This window comes from Manis pentadactyla, chromosome 2 (genome assembly GCF_030020395.1).
Source record: "Manis pentadactyla isolate mManPen7 chromosome 2, mManPen7.hap1, whole genome shotgun sequence".
NCBI classification, from domain to species: domain Eukaryota; kingdom Metazoa; phylum Chordata; class Mammalia; order Pholidota; family Manidae; genus Manis; species Manis pentadactyla.
The window spans coordinates 177,227,534-177,244,583 of NC_080020.1; the positions used below are offsets into that span (position 1 = coordinate 177,227,534).

Consider the following 17,050-nt stretch of genomic DNA (forward strand, 5'->3'; position numbering starts at 1 on the left):
AAGTTTGATATGGCACTAGTGCTTTACATATATTATCTTATTTAATTCTTAAAACTGGGTATTTTTTTTAATTGAAGTATAGTTGATGCACAATCTTACATTGGTTTCAAGTATACAACACAGTGGTTCAACATACAACTGGGTATTCTTTTCTTCATTTTACAAGTGGGTAATTATATATTTAAGTTTTTATTTAGTTTTTTTACATATAGCCTATGCTGTATATAAACATTTTTTTAGCTGAAAACATGATTATATCTTAGAGTTTTTTGTCTTGATTTGATTTTGGTTAAGTTATCTTTTACTTCCTTTTCCTCTCATAGTTTGGTTACCATTCCTGAAATTTCTCCAGGTGTACTATTTTTTCTTAAGTGAAGTGATATAACTAATAAATAATACTCCAACTTAGGGCATACACTTGCATTTAATAGGTAGAATAGTAAATTTTTTTGTTTTATTTCAGTTACCTTCCTATTCATAGACTTCCTTTTTAATTTGTAGTTGGTAATTCAGAGGCTTCTTTATGAATCATTTATGTAGTTTTTTTCTTAATTTATAAGTGTATTTACAGCTTGTATGCTACCTTTTTTCTCATTCAGACTTCAGAATATTTTTCATCCTTTTGTTACCAGTGTTTCCTTTCTCAGTAGACCCTATTACTTACTGAAGATCTGAGGTAGCCCACTGATCCAGCTTCCAAATAATTTATTAAAATGTTATGTGGAAGTACTTCCCATTTCCAATCACTAAGGCATGTCACTAGCTTTGCTCTTATATCCATATCAATGCCCATTTCTCTTTTCTCTGGTACCATGGCTAAACTGGTTTTTGATCCATGACAAAAATAGTCCTTTTTATGCATGTAGACTCAATTTTTAGTAGTATTTAAGCATACCCTATCTGACAGGCTCCTGAGAGTCTGAATGGACTGCATCTAATAGTTTTTTCTCCTTAAGAGCTTTTCTTTAAAAAACTAAAGCATAAAAACATGTTCCTTTTTTGTCTTTTGAGATGTTAGTACTATTTAGGTATTTAGTAACCCTATCTTCTTTTAGGGGATCAACTAGCTGGCCTGATACAGAGGTAAAATAGTTATGGTACTGTTCTTGTTGAAAGCCTACAAATTCTCTAGCACAGTAGCCATAGAAAATACATGTTATGTGTTTTGGTTCTATAGTTGTGTTGTCAGATTTCTTCAGTACTCTTGAGTAATATATGCAGGTTGAATTTTTTGAATAGTTATGGGATATCCTATGTATTTGGTCGAGTAGTTCTATCCCGTTTTCTTTAAAAGAATGGGAAATCTCTTCATTATCCTCTTTAAACACAGAGAAGCTATTCAGTATTTTAAGTCTTCTCACCTCATGAAAAAATATCTTTTAAGCATTTTGGTATCCTCTATGAAAGGCATGGGACATACAGCACACTTGGTTTGATGGCTGAAGTAAATGAATGGATGAATGAGGAATCTAAGATTGTGTCTTCTGAAAGTGATTATAAGCCAGATTCTTTAAGAACTGGAACTTACATGTGTTCTTCAGAAATAGATACTGCTACATAGTACAGATTGTATATAGGAAAATATTCTTAAAAGATACAAAGTATTGTTTTGTATTTGTCTTTGCCCTTGGGTGAAAATGTAGCATTTTCCTTTAAATATTTACAGGTAAGTGAAGAGTTAGACTGGAATTTACTGAAACCAGATATTTATGCAACAATCATGGATTTTTTTGCATCTGGCTTACCTTTAGTTACTGAGGAAACATCTTCAGGAGAAGCAGGTAATTAATTTTTTTTTTTTTTAACTTTCTATTTTCTTCACATTTGTCTTGATTGTCTTGACTTCAGAGGTCATGAGAATAGATTTTTATCATTGTACTATATTTAGCTCTGAAACCAATTCCGGGGAAAAACACTTCTAGGTTTAACCATTAGTTTTGAAAACTTGTATATAAATTGAATCTATTAAATCTATTAAACAAAACTAAATTTTTCAATTATAAAGATTTTCAGACACACAGAAAATAATATAATGCTCACCAATTTGCCCTTCTCTCAAATTTAACAGATGTTAATTTTTTTGCCATTATTACTTTAGACCCTTTTATTTATTATTATTAAAGTATCATTGATATACAATCTTACAAAAGTTTCACATGACCAACATTGTTGTTTCAACATTCACCTATGTTATCAAGTCCTAATGCCACACACCCCCCCACCGCTCCCATTTCAGTCACTGTCTATCAGCATGGTAAGCTGCTATGGAGTCATTACTTGATTTTAGACCCATTTTAAAAATAAAATATTAAAGGTATAGCCAAATCCCCACAATATCCATCCCATTTCCATTTTTACTTCCAGCGATGTATGTAAACTTGGTTTATTTTTAAACTTTTACTACACAGTTTAGTCTCTGCAGGGAAGATCCAGTATTGGTTTTTGTTCTTAAACTTTAAATAACTTGTTATATGCAAATTACCTTTTTTCACTGAGCGTAATGTTTTGAAATATATCCATTTTGAAAAAACAGAGTTCTAATTAATTTAAGTGCTGGATAGTATTCCATTATATGAATAAGCTACAGTTAATTAATTTATTTCCAAGTGAATTGTTTATGCTAATTTCTATTATAAACATTGCTGCAGTGGACACCCTTGTACAAATCTCTTTGTGATATAATTTAAAAATATTTCAGCAGTTAAAAGTGAAGAGTTTCTTTAGAGTATATTCCTAAAAGCAGAATTGCTATATTGTAAATTGTTTTAATTTATGTGCAAATTAATCAGTTTATAGGAATTTCACCTTTTTTTTATCTTTAGCATTAGTGTCTTTTACATTTTTTAACCAATATCTTAAGTATAAATGGTATCTCTTTTTAATTGCATTTCCTTGATTACTTCTGATCCAGAAAGTTTTCATATGTTTACTGGCTATTATTTTCCTTGTCAGTAAATTTCCTGTACATAAATCTTTGCGATTTTTTTAAGTTGAGTTGTATGTCTTTTTTGTATTGATTTTACCAAGTTCCTAAAAAATGTTTTGTGTATCAGTCCTTTATTAGGTATATTCATAACAACTTCTCCCTAAACTTGTTTTATCTTCAGGATATTTTTGCCATTGAGAAATTTTTCTTTTTTTTACAAATTTGTGTGCCATCTTTGCTCAGGGGCCAGGCTAATCTTCTCTGTAAAATTCCAGTATTGGTGCTGCTGAAGCAAGTACAGTTTTTTCTTTTTAATGGAGCAACATGTATTCATCATTTTCTTTGTGTTTTGTGCATTCTGTACCTTTTTTTAATAACTTATTTTGTGTGAAGCACTTGGAAGAGTGTGTTAGTGCACATGTAGCTCTAAGTATTAGCTATGACTGTTTTGTTGTTTTTCCTTTCTCCAGTATCTATTGTTTTGTGTGTACGTGTATATGTATGTATGTATGTATACATTTGTTTAATCATCTCTAGATGATATATAGTTCCACTTCTAGATATGTACCCTAAATGAGTCTTATAAATGTACACACAAAACAATGCCTGGAAGCATGTTCATAGAAATAGTTTTAAGATATATCAGCAGTAAAAAGGAATGATATCAATGTGATGGGATATATCAATGTGAAAAGATGTAAAAGAAATATTAATTGATTAAAGGAAAATTGAAGGGTATGTTTATTACATATTCTTACATACATACCATTTATGCAAACTTTAATATATCAGTTATATGTGTTCTTGATGTATATATACATAAAACTAGTACCATGTTTTGATAGCCATTTGACTACATATACCAAAATTAAAAAATACACAGCCTGATTTCAAGAAAAAAATGACAAATGTAAGAAGTAATTCAGATGAGTCACTTTATGAATCAGTCTGATAGCAGTTTTATAGTTTCAATGTTTGGTTTTACTACAGAAATTGGTAATTTATTAAATATCCAAAAATTCAAAATGTACTGGTTATACTATTTGAAGACCAGATCCAAGTTTATTTTCAATATAACTGATTTTTAAATGAAGTTGGGTGTCGGTTCTTACTAAAACTTACCCAAACCTCAAGTTATATACTTCACTTTAAAAGGATTCAAGTATAACCTTATTCCAACTTTATTGTGATTTAGAGAGCTGGATTTGAGAGTGATTGTTATGCTGCCTCTAAGAATGATACTCTTTTTAACTTCGGGAAATCATTTGTAATGTTCTCAGTGAACACATTCACTAAATATTGGTCAAATTGCTCACTAAACAAAACAAAACAAAACAAAACACACAGCCTTTGACTCAAATAGCCCATCACTAGGAATTTATCTCATAGATATGTTTGTGAAAGTACACTTTACACAGGCATATATGCTGCAGATTGTTAGAAGTAGCAGCAAACTGGAAATAGTTGAAATAATCAAACTAGCTAAGTGAAGAGAAATCTACACAATAATTAATGTACACCTATTTTATATATTGAGCATATCTGTATATGCTGTTATGGAAAGAACTTTAGGATATATTAAATAGAAAAAAGCAAGGTATAGAAGAGTGTACATACAGTATGATCTCATCTGTGGGAATTTACACATGTAAATGTAAACATGTACTAGAAGGATAGACACTAAACTCATGATAGTGGTTGCCTATTGAAGCGATGGTTGGGCATGGATTAGGTTTGCTAATATAAGAGAATTCTGGTTTTATTATATTCTACTACTTACATTAATAAAAGACTCATTTAAAATAATTTAGTATTGATTATTATTTTGTTGTCTCCAGAACTCTAGTGTTTGTGATAGTGTAATTTAAATTATTTGCATTTTTAGTTTTTCCCAGAGGTAAATAAATTTCTCAAAACAAACTTTTTAGACCCATAGAAAGGCACTGGTGAAGATAAGTATATATGTAACCTTACAAAGTAAAAGAAAAAAAAAAAACAAAAACAAAAACAAATGAGAAAAAACAACTTTTTGCTCAGATTTGTAGAATATTTTGGAAATATCCATGGGTTTAAGTCTATATTTAGTATGATAATCATTTTGAAAACCACTAATTGAGAAATTGAAAATGAACAACTTACAAAGTGGTGTGTCTTTTCGTTTCAAAGTTTCCATCAAAATCTAATCTCTTTTCTCTGCTATGTTTCCATCCTTGAGAATGATGAAAGTTTACAAATATATTGGCCAAAAATTCAAACCCTGGTATCATTAGTAGACCAAGTTATTTCAGTATACTCACCGTTATCTCCAAATGTTGCATTGATCAGTGCTTCTTAATTTTTCTTGAGAGAATCAGATGATCTTTCCATTTCCCAAAAATCTTACATCACCACACCAAGTTACATGTTCTATGCTTTTATTTTTCAAATGAGATATTAAGTTAAAATAATTGTTTTAATACTTGTATTTCCATGGATGTAAAAGTTCTACTGTTCATACCTTTTATTCATAATTATTTCTAGGATCTGAAGAAGACGATGAAGTTGTGGCAATGATTAAGGAATTGTTAGATACTAGAATACGGTATGTTCTTATCTTTCTGCCTGACATCACATTATACTGCAGAGGCAGTTTTCATTATAACAGTATACTTGTAGTTGTGAGTTTATAGTAGACTTCCAAGATAAGTATAAGTTAATGTAAACCACAGTAGGTAACAATGACAGTTGAATTGAAAACTTGTACATATTCACTCAAAATTTTAAAAAACATATCTAAACATAGTCATGAAGGAATTTATCTTTCTTAGTTACCATTTGGGCTTGATATTTTTATAATACCAAGTTTCTTAGAAAGGAGAAATGACTTAAGCTGTGTTTGGGAGGATTGTGAGGGGAGAAGTAACTACCCGTTTTCAGGCTGTTGCCCATAAGGAATAAATTATAAGTGAGTAGAAAACTGCAGGCATCTGCTTTTGCTTGTAGCAGACCAACAGTTCTGCTGAGAACTCCCAGAAAAGCTAGATAAAATACAATTAAAAAATTTTGGTTGAAGGCATTAGAAAGCTGCTAAAGCAAAGTAGATTCTGCAGAGACAGGAAGTCTCAGCTTCTCTTGGGATATTTGCTGATTCTTGGTGTGAGGCTAGAGTATGAGAAGCTGGGCAAAGAGCAGCTGCTAAGAACCAGAGAACCCATTTAGCTGTCAGCACATTTGTTGAGATGGGAAGACAAAAATTAAAATTATCAGTTACCAATGAACGTTTGGCCTAAAGGGCCAAGATACTAGAGAGAAGAGAAATGAAGAAAACAAGCCTAACACTCAGAGTTCTCCTCTCTTGCTTATTTTTAGCTTTGTAGGGTGTAAGAGACTAAGAAGTCAAACAAAAGCAGTGGGGAAGCTGAACAGAGTTTTGGCATCTTACAGTGCTGGGGCCGGGGGGCAACAAAAATTTGAGTTTAGGATTGTTAGGGAGGGTGGGACCTCACCAATATACAGGCTCTCAGTTGGGTTTCCTAGAGGATTATACCCTTCAAGTGGAGGCAAACCAGAGGTAGATCAGTCCTTACAAAATTGTCCAGTATTGAGTGAGCTTCATTCTGTAGTGGATTGAGCAGCTGCCTGAAGACAGAGTGAATCCTTTCTGATGTAATATAATTCCAAATCACTACAGTTTTTCATACCCATTGCCTATCACTCAGTCATGAATTATTAGTTGTACATAGAAACTGGGCCAAGAGAAAATGAAAGAAATCTACAGGTAACCTAGATCTTAAGAGTTATCAGACACGGCCTTTAAAATGATTGTCATTAAAGTATTCAAGGCAATAGAAAACAAGATGAAGAATTTCATTAGAGAATTAGACTCCATAAGAAAACATAATTTGGGGACTAAAAAATATAACTGAACTTCAGAACTAGTTAGATTAGTTTAACATCACATTGGCCATTGTTGAAGAGAAGATTAGTATATTGGAATAGAGGTCAGTAAAAAATACCCACATTGAAACACAGAAAAGAGAATAGAAAATACAGGAGAAAGCATGAGAGACATATAGTACACGGCAGAAAAGGTCTCAAATGTCCTATAGGGTTTTTAATATGTCTAGAATTAAAATGTATGACAAAAATATAAAAGGTGATGAATATACTATAGAAGACTTGGCATTATCTGGTAATTAGTAAAAGTACTAGTTTTAATAGAATCTGACTAGCCAAGTAGGCATTTTGTAGGGTAAACACTAAATGAATAATAAAAAACTATAACCAACAAGTCAATAGAGGGGGAAATTCTCGCATATTTATTTAATGGAATACTGTGCAGCAGTGAGATTAAATGAACTACTACTACATGCAGCAGTGTGGATGAATCTCAGCAAAAGAAGCCAGGTGCAAAATTATAAATACTATATATATTTAAAATGGAATTTATATTTATAAATTACAAAGTTAAAAAAGAGGCAAAACTAATTAATGGTGATAGCAATTAAGATAATGGTCACCTTTGGGAGGAGTGATTAGAAGAGAGCACAGGGGGTACTTCTGGGATGCTAGTGTTGTTTTTTGGTCTGGGAAAAATGTTCACTTTGTGAAAATCCACTGAATTGATCATATATGATTTATGCATTTTTCTATATTAAAGTTATACTTCAGTGAAAGCTTACCTGAAAAAAAAACCCAGCATGTGTCAATCTCCCTCTTTACCCAAAAGAACTGAATGAGTATATCTTAGGTACTATCACTGTTAGAAAGTTTGAAATTTTAAATGCTTAAAAAGATTATTGATAAGATTTAAATGTAATAAGTAGAACAAATATTGTACTAATGAGTTTTGACATTTTACTGAAAGTTAAAAAAAAATTACAAATGAGACTAGCCATAGTTACTGTTCTCTATTGTAAAAGTACCTCTAATTTTGTGAATTTTAACAACATAAAATCTAAGTTCTCAGTTGTATTAAATTGACAAAAACTTCTGTTCTTTTACATATGTCACAAATATTCTGTGAGCATAGGCCAACTGTGCAGGAAGATGGAGGAGATGTAATCTATAAAGGCTTTGAGGATGGCATTGTACAGCTGAAACTCCAAGGTTCTTGTACCAGCTGCCCCAGTTCGATCATTACTCTGAAAAGTGGAATTCAGAACATGCTGCAGTTTTATATTCCAGAAGTAGAAGGTGTAGAACAGGTATGCCAGTATTATATGGCATTTTAGATTCAATATTAAAATAAATACTCAAAAAGAAATTCATGAGGTGACACTTTCTTTAAGGGGTGGATTTTGTGTTGCAGTTGTTACCACACTTGAAGGCTCCTAATTTTAGAATTAACTTTAGTGTTATTACTGCCTGCTACGTGGCAGGCATTCTTACAAATATTATCTTGTATAATATTTTAACAACACAGTGTATTAAGTGAGTCATTCCCATTTTGTACATAAGGAAATTGAGACTCAGAGGGCATCCTGCTGCTCTGTTACAGAAAAATTCTGAAAAGGGGATTCAAAACATGGAATTTTTATAGATGAGATTTATAAGTCTTTAGTGGAAGAGCTCCACTACGTCATATTTAGCCACTTCTTGTTCTTAAATGTGCAAGCAGGAAACTCATTGAGAAATCATACTTGTACAGTAAAACAGTACTGAGTAAAGTTAAAGTTTTATCTATAGCCTATGTCAGTATTTTTTCTGCCCCAAGATACCTAGAGAACATAGCACAGCACCTTCCAGCAGTAATAATAATTCTCACTGCAGTGATTCTCAGCCAAGAGGCATGGCTTATGGAGAAAGATTATCAAGGAGGGAAAGAATGTATGGAAATTAGAATCTGAAAAAAACTCTTCAGGTAATTCTGTGCCTTTAAGGAGAGGACATCTCCTCTTAGCTCCTTTGAGAATCATGCATCTCTGGGTAGTATTAAAACCTGTCCTTTTGGTACAATACATGTCATCTTCTCTTTAAAGTCTTTATCAGTCCTCTGCTTGAAGCTGAGCTCTCCTTTGGTTCAAAGCCTCTTTCTGTGTACCTGGTTCAGCTTATGTTTATGGGTAAGTTCCTTGAGGGACTTATAATCATATCTAGGTCTTTGTGTTCCTCTGCAACACTTAGTCCGGTGTGTTAAATATCTTCTATACATAGTTTATATTAAGGAAGTATTTGGAGATATTATTCCAAATTTAGAAATAATTCTGCCTAAAATAAGGAGTTGATTGACAAAATTCTTTGTATTGGGTATATAAAATATTAATTTCATTTGTACTCAACCCAAAAGAAACTGAGAGAATTGTTTTTTCATTATTGTCTCAGATCAGAACCAGTTTCTTCTAGACTTCTTTTTAACTTATTTTTGTTCCATTTTCCTCTGTATGCCTTTTTAAAAAACTATATTACTTGACACTTTGGTGGATTGACATTTTTATTCACTTGCCCAGGGTGGTGTGTTGAATTGGCAATAAGGTTATAAATTTAAATTGACACTTGATTGTAGTAGGTGTGGTGAAGAGAAAAAAAGTTCTTAGGTTTTTACAACTCTTTTCCTCCTGAAAGGAATTGGTCTTTTTAAATCTGAGTAATATATTAATTCATGAAAAGATACTGATCTTTTCATTTTTTTCTTCAAATATTCATTAGTATTTTTCTTAAATTACTAGAAATGAAAGCCTTCACAATTTTTCTTGGATTTAAAATGAACTTTTATCTGAGTAAGGCCAAAATAATTAGTTGCTAGTGTGATACTTTGTTCCTTCACTTTTTTTAGGGGTTCATTTTTATAATATATAGTTTTATAATAAGAGTTTGATATAGCTCCTCCCCAGAATATATTTAAGTAAAAAAAGTGCTTTTGGGAAACAAAAAACTAAAAAGAGTCACTTACATTAATCTTATAGCTAAGAAATACCAGTTAATCATTATCATCTCTATCTAGCTAGGACTCTGCTATTGGAAGCCTCTTTTCAGACAAGAAAGAGAGACTGGTGCTTTAATTAATTTGCTGTATTCAATTTGCTTTTATGTTGTTAGGGTAACAGGTTATGATGCAAACCTTGTGCTTTGGGGGCTTTTGATAGATGTATTCTTATTGTTATAGAATGTTATATGATATTCATGTTACAACAATGACGTGAATTGGTATACAGTATTTTAGGTAAGCAAGTAATGTAAAATCAGGAAAATAGCAATGTCTAATCCTAACTGTTAAATTCTTTGGTTTTTTTTAGGTTATGGATGATGAATCAGATGAAAAAGAAGCAAACTCACCTTAAAATAATTTGAGTTTTCTTTGGGCCCAGCAGTCAGACTTGTTGATAATATTATATACCAAGCTTTTATCTGCTAAGGAACTTGAGGATAATAAAATAGACAAATAGGCCCTTTCTTTAGAAATATATAAATATTGAATGTTTGTTTTACCTCATATGAGTTATTAATAACATCCTGAATCATCTTCTGTGCACGTGTATTTTACCCAGGGTATTTTGATTTTTGTTTTTCATTTCTCATAGTTCCTTCTTTGCATAATATGTGAAGCAGTTTAAAACACATCTTCCCCCATCTAATAAATACAGAAGAGTGAGAGTATCTTTAAAAATATGCTAACATTACTTAGCTTTTTGTGAGATGTTTGAAACTATTTTTACTGAATTTTTACATTGGTAAAGACAAAAACAACAATTCTGGCTTAAAAATGGTGCCTGACTAGTAGCCCCCAGTGTAATAGCATGTAACTTCTCATTAAAAGACATACATGCACATAAAAATTTACAGTGCTGAAAACTGATAAAGAACCAAGTTCCAGAATATAGACAAAATATTCATTGATTATAAGACAGAGCAGGCTGAATTGAGAAAAACTGCTTTAGCATGCTCAGGCTTTATCCTTGGAGCAGAATCTCTCTGAAAAAAAGGTGAGAAACTGCTTTGGTCCTTCTTCCACTGGCTTCTCCTGATTCAGAGATCTGTAATCTATGTCATGCCAGAAATTTGGACAATTAGATACTGCTTCTTCAGATAGCCAAAATAGCAAGTTATCCTTCTCTCTCATTTTTCTGTAGTACTTCAGAGACAGTAGTTCACAGACAATCTCAGGAAAGGAAAGATAGTGAAATAGCAGTGTTACATTGCATCCTTGGAATTCTGGTCCCCAAAAGTTTAAAAAAGGGATGGGAACAGAACTCCAGCAGTGGTGGGTGCTGGGTGGGGATTAAAGTTTTTATTTTTGTCCTCTGTTTCACAGAACTAGACAGCAGATTTGCAGAATTTGTTCCCTGAGCTATTACAGATGCATTCAGGTTAGACTGGGAATTGCTTTGTAACTTAGGCACATTAGCCTGTTCTTTAGCTGAACATACAGGAAATTAAGATGCTGGAGGAGATTCAGTTAATGACAAGTTTTGGGTATGGCCATGAAATAAGTGGCCAAGGTGATTAGGGGTTTAGATCATTGGAAGAGGAAATCATGGACCTGATAGGCCAAGGTATTGGATTTTTCCAGAAAAGGGAGCAGCCATGAACAAGAAGGAAAGATGGGGAAGAACACTAGACATACAGAGCAGTATAAACAGCAGCTGGAAGCTGGGAAATGTATTTGGGAACTGCAAGAAGCTAAGTGTGGCTTGAGTGTAAAGAAGTGCTTAGCTGGAAATGGTGCAGAAGTAGGCAGTGGACAGTATGGAGAGCTGCACAAGCTCTTGGTTGCCTACCCAACACCCTTGCTTCAGAGAGAGGCCCTCAATTGTTTGATTGCAATGTGCCCAGGGAAGGTTGGTCCTATCTCATTCCCAGAGGATAAATTATAACTAGTCTAAACCAGTCATTTCAACTACTTTTCTCTTTGTCAGTCATTAGTTTAGGTGTGGACATATGACCCAGTTCTGGGCAGTGAGTTAAGAGAGAAAGTACTGGTGTGTTTTAGAAAGGTTTTCTTCTCTGATTGACAGACAGCAAATCTCTGTAAACATGGCTCTTTTCTTACCCATTCCTTTCCTTCCTGCTTGGTTCACTGTAGAATGAAGACTTAGTGTCCAAGGTTATAGCAGTCAGCTTATAATCATGATGAAAAGCCAATCTACTCAGAATGGCAAAGAGCAAGGAAAAAAAGGTCCTGGATCCTTGAGGACATTATTAACCTTTGCACCAGCCTAGGAACCACCCATTTTCCAAGTGTCATGTGAGATAAAAGGTTTCTTGTTACAGTGACTGTTGTCAGGTACTCTGTCACTCGAAGCTGATTGCCTTCTAACAAAAGAACCTGGCAGATCATAGAGGACTTGGTAAATAATTTTGCTGCTTTTTTATTTGTAGCAGACAGTGTCAAATGTTGACCATAAAAAGAAATATAAACATTTTTTTAATTGAGCCATTTTTTCTATCAAAGATTTATTTAGAAGTTGTAGTTAAATCAGATAATGGTTTTTATTTTTGAATATTTAGATTATACTTAATTTTCTCCTGTATAGTCCCAAAGGAAGAAAATAATAATTTACTATTAGTTGTGTTTAGCTAAAACAAACAAATTAACACCCCAAAATACATCTTTTTACGTGAAATATTCTTGAAGACACTATAAATATAGAACATTTCAATAGCTATTTGAAACTAGTATTACTGGCCAAGAGTAAGCCAAGCACTTGGAAGATTTTTTTACTAACCAAAATTAGATGAAGCCCTATACAAAATGGTAAGGAGCAAAATATACAAAAATAACAAACTTTCATTGAGCATTCACGATGTAGCAAACACTATTGTAAGCATCTTAAAAGATTTATGAAGTCATTTAATTCTATGAGATGCATAACTGTTATTGTCCCCAGGAGGCATGGGAAGAAAAAGTACGTTCCACTGTCATAAACTTAAGTGGAAAGTCCAGGAACCAGAACCCTGACATTATGGCTGCTGAGCCTGTGCACATTGTTGCTACACCATTTTGCCTTGAGGCAATTGGACCCAACCTGCCTCTCCTGAGTATTCCTACCTGAGGGAGGAGAGAATTTCCTGCCTTCACTGGTGCTGTTTTCCAGTGGATAGAAATGTTTTATTTGCTCCAGACCAAAATGGGCCAAGGCAGTGGTATGTGCATGTATGTCCATTTTTTAATGCAGGAATACAAAGCTAGCTGCTCTCCAGTTAAGTAGGAATTTATATCCCTTCAGGAAAACCCAGTTTTATACACTATTGCCCCACATCAGAGTTATCTCTATGATAACTCAGTAGGGTGCTTATAGGTTGTGCACAAATGACTTTTGTATCCACTCAAAGAAAGAGTATTTTTCCTGTCACCTTCCATTTCTAGTGATCATTCAGCTCTAGGCAGCTCCCTGAGTGGTCCACCTCTATTCTGGCTCTGATCACAACCTGCAGCACAGAAATAGTACAGAGGGCCAGTTAATCTCATGATATCCAATTGTTGATGATTTCTTTCTAGCAGAACTGGAAAACTCTGCCCCAGGTTCTGCCTACTGGGAGAATTTGGAGGCACCCTAAAGAGGAGTACTGAGGAGTGTATTCTAGTTGGCGTCAGCATCCTTTGTTCTCAAGCCTGAGGTTTCCTGGTGGGTTATTCAAGGCCTCTCACCTGATCATGGACATGTGTCTCCTTGGTGTTTCTCCATTCTTTTACGACACCTTCCCATTTCCTTTAAAGAAAAGGACTGTGACTCATGGAACTGTCCAATCACCATGGCTTGTCCTCTTTGCCACAGGAGTGGGGCATATGTCACACTGGACTGACCAAAATCCCTGCCTAGAATATACAGAATTGAAATACAGGAATAGCTTTTCCTTCAACTACAAGCTGCTAAGATGTGATTTCAGAGCTGTTTGAGGGTCATTTCCCTGTGCATTAAGATAGAGAATCAGATTTCTGATAACATTGTTTGTGTCTTTAGATATAGATGGGCCTGAAGCTGTATCCCTGTCCTTTCCAATTACATTAGTCAATAAATCCCCTTTTTTGGCTAGTTTGGGTGTATTTTTGTTATGTCATTGAAAGTTATATCCTCTAGAAATGTAAATAAATATATTCACCATTGAGGAAATCTGTAAGATCAACACTAAGTAGATAATATTAAGGTTCTCCAGAGAAACATAACCATGTATATATAGAATATATATGTATGTATAGGATATATATGTATATAAACATGTTAGTAGTATATTACTAATATTAGTAATTATGTATACACACACGCACATATATACAGAGAGAGAGATTGAAAGAAACATTTGTTTTAAAAAATTGGCTCATGCAATTATGGAGACTGGCAAGTCCAAAATCTGCAGGGTGGTCTGTCAGGCTGGAGAACAAGGGATGAGCTGGTGTTTATAGTTCAAGTCCAAAGGCTGACTGCTGGACAATTCTTTCTTGCTCCAAGGGGGTCAGTCTTTTGTCCTATCCCATCAAAACTTGCATTTCCTCAGTGACCTTTCACATCTGGTACCCAAGTGAAAAGTAACCCTATAGTTTCACTATAGATGATAATGACAATGTAGATCTCTTGGGGGAGGGGGATGTGTTCTGCGTAACACATGTACAGGTGGAGTTTAGGAAATGTAAGGAGTGAAGGTAATTTTAGGCAAGGGAACTTTCTGGTTCCTTTAAAATCCCATTTTGTGACTTGTCCTCTATAGTCAAGCCCTAACTATTTAACATCTGGTTCCCTTGTTAATGCTTTTTTCAAAAAAGACAAATGCAAAAAAGATGGAAAAGTTTGAGATCGCAAGTCCTTTTTTAGGGAACTGACAGTAGTAGTTCAGGATAGCTAGACCAGGGGACTTGAATAGAGTGGTGGGAAATGATGCTAACACAACTGGCAGGAATGAGATCATGACTAACCATGTGTGTTGTGTACATTGGTGTCTGGACATAGTTCTGCAGGTGAAGGCTACCCCTGTATTGAAAGCAGGAAGAAACAGGATCAGATTTGTATTTCTGGAAGGTCACTCGAGTGAAGATTTATTGGATGAGTTAGGGAACTGGTGGAACCAAAGGGTTTCATTTGAAGGGTCTTTCTGAGGCCCTGGCTGGTGCCATTTGTTCTTGTGTTCATTTCTTCTAATGTCTGATGGGCCTTAGTGGCTCAACCTGTTTTTTGCTTTTTGTTTTTTGTTTTATATATACCACCATCTTCTCTATCCACTGGGGTACATTTCTCCACAAAACTCCCTAAAAAGTGGGACATATATGCCTCTGCTCTCCATATTCTTGTTATGCACAGGATTTTTTTTATTGAGAAATAATTGACACACATTAGTTTCAAGTGTACAATATAGTGATTGATATATGTATAGATATCAGTATATATAGTCTCATTAATATCTGTCACTACATTATCAATTTTTTGTAGTGTAATGAGAACTTTAAAGATCTATCTACTCTCTTAGCAACTTTCAAATATATTTAACTATTACTAAATATAGTCACCATCCTATACATCCCCAGGACTTATTTATATTTGGATGTTTGTACCTAGGCATTTTTTATTTTAATCATGTTAGTGTTATTTATAATTGGAATTCAGATAGGGAATAACAGAAAGTTACAAGCATGGGGAGGGGACATTTACAAACCTGATAAAGCTATTTCTTTAGAAATGGCAACTGGAAGCCCTGATGGCCCAAGGGCTCATCAGGCTGCATGGCAAGGAGTAGACTGAGAGCCATCAGATTTAATAGGACTAATCTGTAAACAGGGATGGACTTACAGAAAAGAAGATGAATGACATCCTTTACCATCATTACTTTTTTCTAAGCTTAGTTAGTTTAGAACGTTGCAGGAGAGAAAATCATTTCCATTTTCTTAGATGTTTAAATTAGACCCAGATGTTCACTGTTCTTCATAGATCGTTTATTTTCTCCTCCAGCCCTTGTTCCCAAAGGTCCAGCTAAGGCAAAGCTCCATATAGATGTATCCATATCCATCAGATAAAACAAAGTTCTTCCTTGTCAGTGTCTTGACTGGTTTGTGGTTACAAAGGGCTCTTCGTTGTGGAGGGTTTGGTGAGTTTGTTTAAGGTTGGGTTGGGGAAATACTGGCCTTCAAAGTTTCTTCCTCTTCACTGGTGCATAAGCACCTTCCAAAATACCTGTAGAATGCAGATGGACAGGACAAACTGATAGTCATGGTGGAGTAACAAGCAGCACAAAAAAGCAACGGGTTCAATAGACTATAGTTTAAGCATGATAAATCTGGTGATACTACTGGCATTTTCTTTGTGGCAGTGCCAGGTTTGCTTGCAGTGCATAAAGGTATTGTTCAAACATTGGAACCATACCTTGACTTCTTGGCAGTATCACTGAGGTCTTATCAGAACCTCTTAGATGAGGGTTCTATGTTTAAGGTGTATATCTACAGAGAAATTTGCCTCTTGAATTAAGAAATGTGTTGTCTATGTAACAACTCACTGTTTATTTTAACTTTGCATGATTTAAGGACCCATTTAAGGGCCTGAAATATTAAAGGTCTTTCAAGTTAGAAATAACTTGATTATGTTAAATATGATATATTCCAGCTTCTTTTGAGGCCAGTGATAAGGCATTTTTCTTCCCCTCTAGAAAAAACTGAAAAGCCTTTTTCTCATATAACCAGCCATGGAAAGTCAATTCTGCTAAGAACATATGGCTTTTTTTTCACTCATTCAAAAACATTTTTGGTCCTTTACTTTGTGCTAGGGTTTATACTAGGTGTTGGGTATGCAAGGACTTGTTCTAGCCTCAAGAAACTTAGCCTAGAGAGAAATACACAAAAAGTAATAAAATACCAAAGCATATTGCTTTAAAGGGGGAAGCTCAAAGAATGAAAGGTTAATGCACATCCTTAAGTCTGTCTGGGGAGACAAAATAGGTTTTCCCCAAGAGCTGGCATTTAAGTAGGGGTGAGGTGGGGATTCCACCAACAGTAATCAATGTGTGCAAAAGATTTGAGAATGTTGGTCCAGCTGGAAAACTGGCTAATGTGTGTTGGACTTTCAAGGGCTGGAAGGTGGAGTAGGAGGAAAGCAGTAATGTGAGGTTAAGACCAGACATCCGGTGTCAGAAGTCCCTGCCATGTTCTATATGCCATGCAAATTTTTATTTTTTTCTAGTATAGAGCTATTAATTGAGTTATGATAACCATCTACGTTTGACTGAAGA

General features: G+C 34.2%; 1 protein-coding gene and 1 non-coding gene across 7 annotated transcripts in view; one reads left to right on the forward strand and one right to left on the reverse strand.

Annotated features, from left to right (window-relative positions):
• Positions 1-10,325, forward strand: part of NFU1 (NFU1 iron-sulfur cluster scaffold) — a 44,447-nt gene extending 34,122 nt beyond the window's left edge. For 5 of the 6 annotated variants that reach the window (XM_036908264.2, XM_036908262.2, XM_036908263.2 and 2 more), the window contains 4 exons: positions 1,667-1,781; positions 5,447-5,507; positions 7,938-8,112; positions 10,141-10,325. In XM_036908264.2, the coding sequence (XP_036764159.1) occupies positions 1,667-1,781; positions 5,447-5,507; positions 7,938-8,112; positions 10,141-10,185 (396 nt within the window). In that variant the 3' untranslated portion in view covers positions 10,186-10,325. Of the gene's footprint in view, positions 1-1,666; positions 1,782-5,446; positions 5,508-7,937; positions 8,113-8,677; positions 8,769-10,140 lie in introns of all 6 variants that reach the window. The other variant, XR_008995816.1, reaches the window with a different exon arrangement.
• LOC118923990 (U6 spliceosomal RNA) lies at positions 3,125-3,227 on the reverse strand. Its single transcript, XR_005029416.1, has one exon. It is a non-coding gene; the product is annotated as a U6 spliceosomal RNA (small nuclear RNA).
• Positions 10,326-17,050: the final 6,725 nt, after the last annotated feature.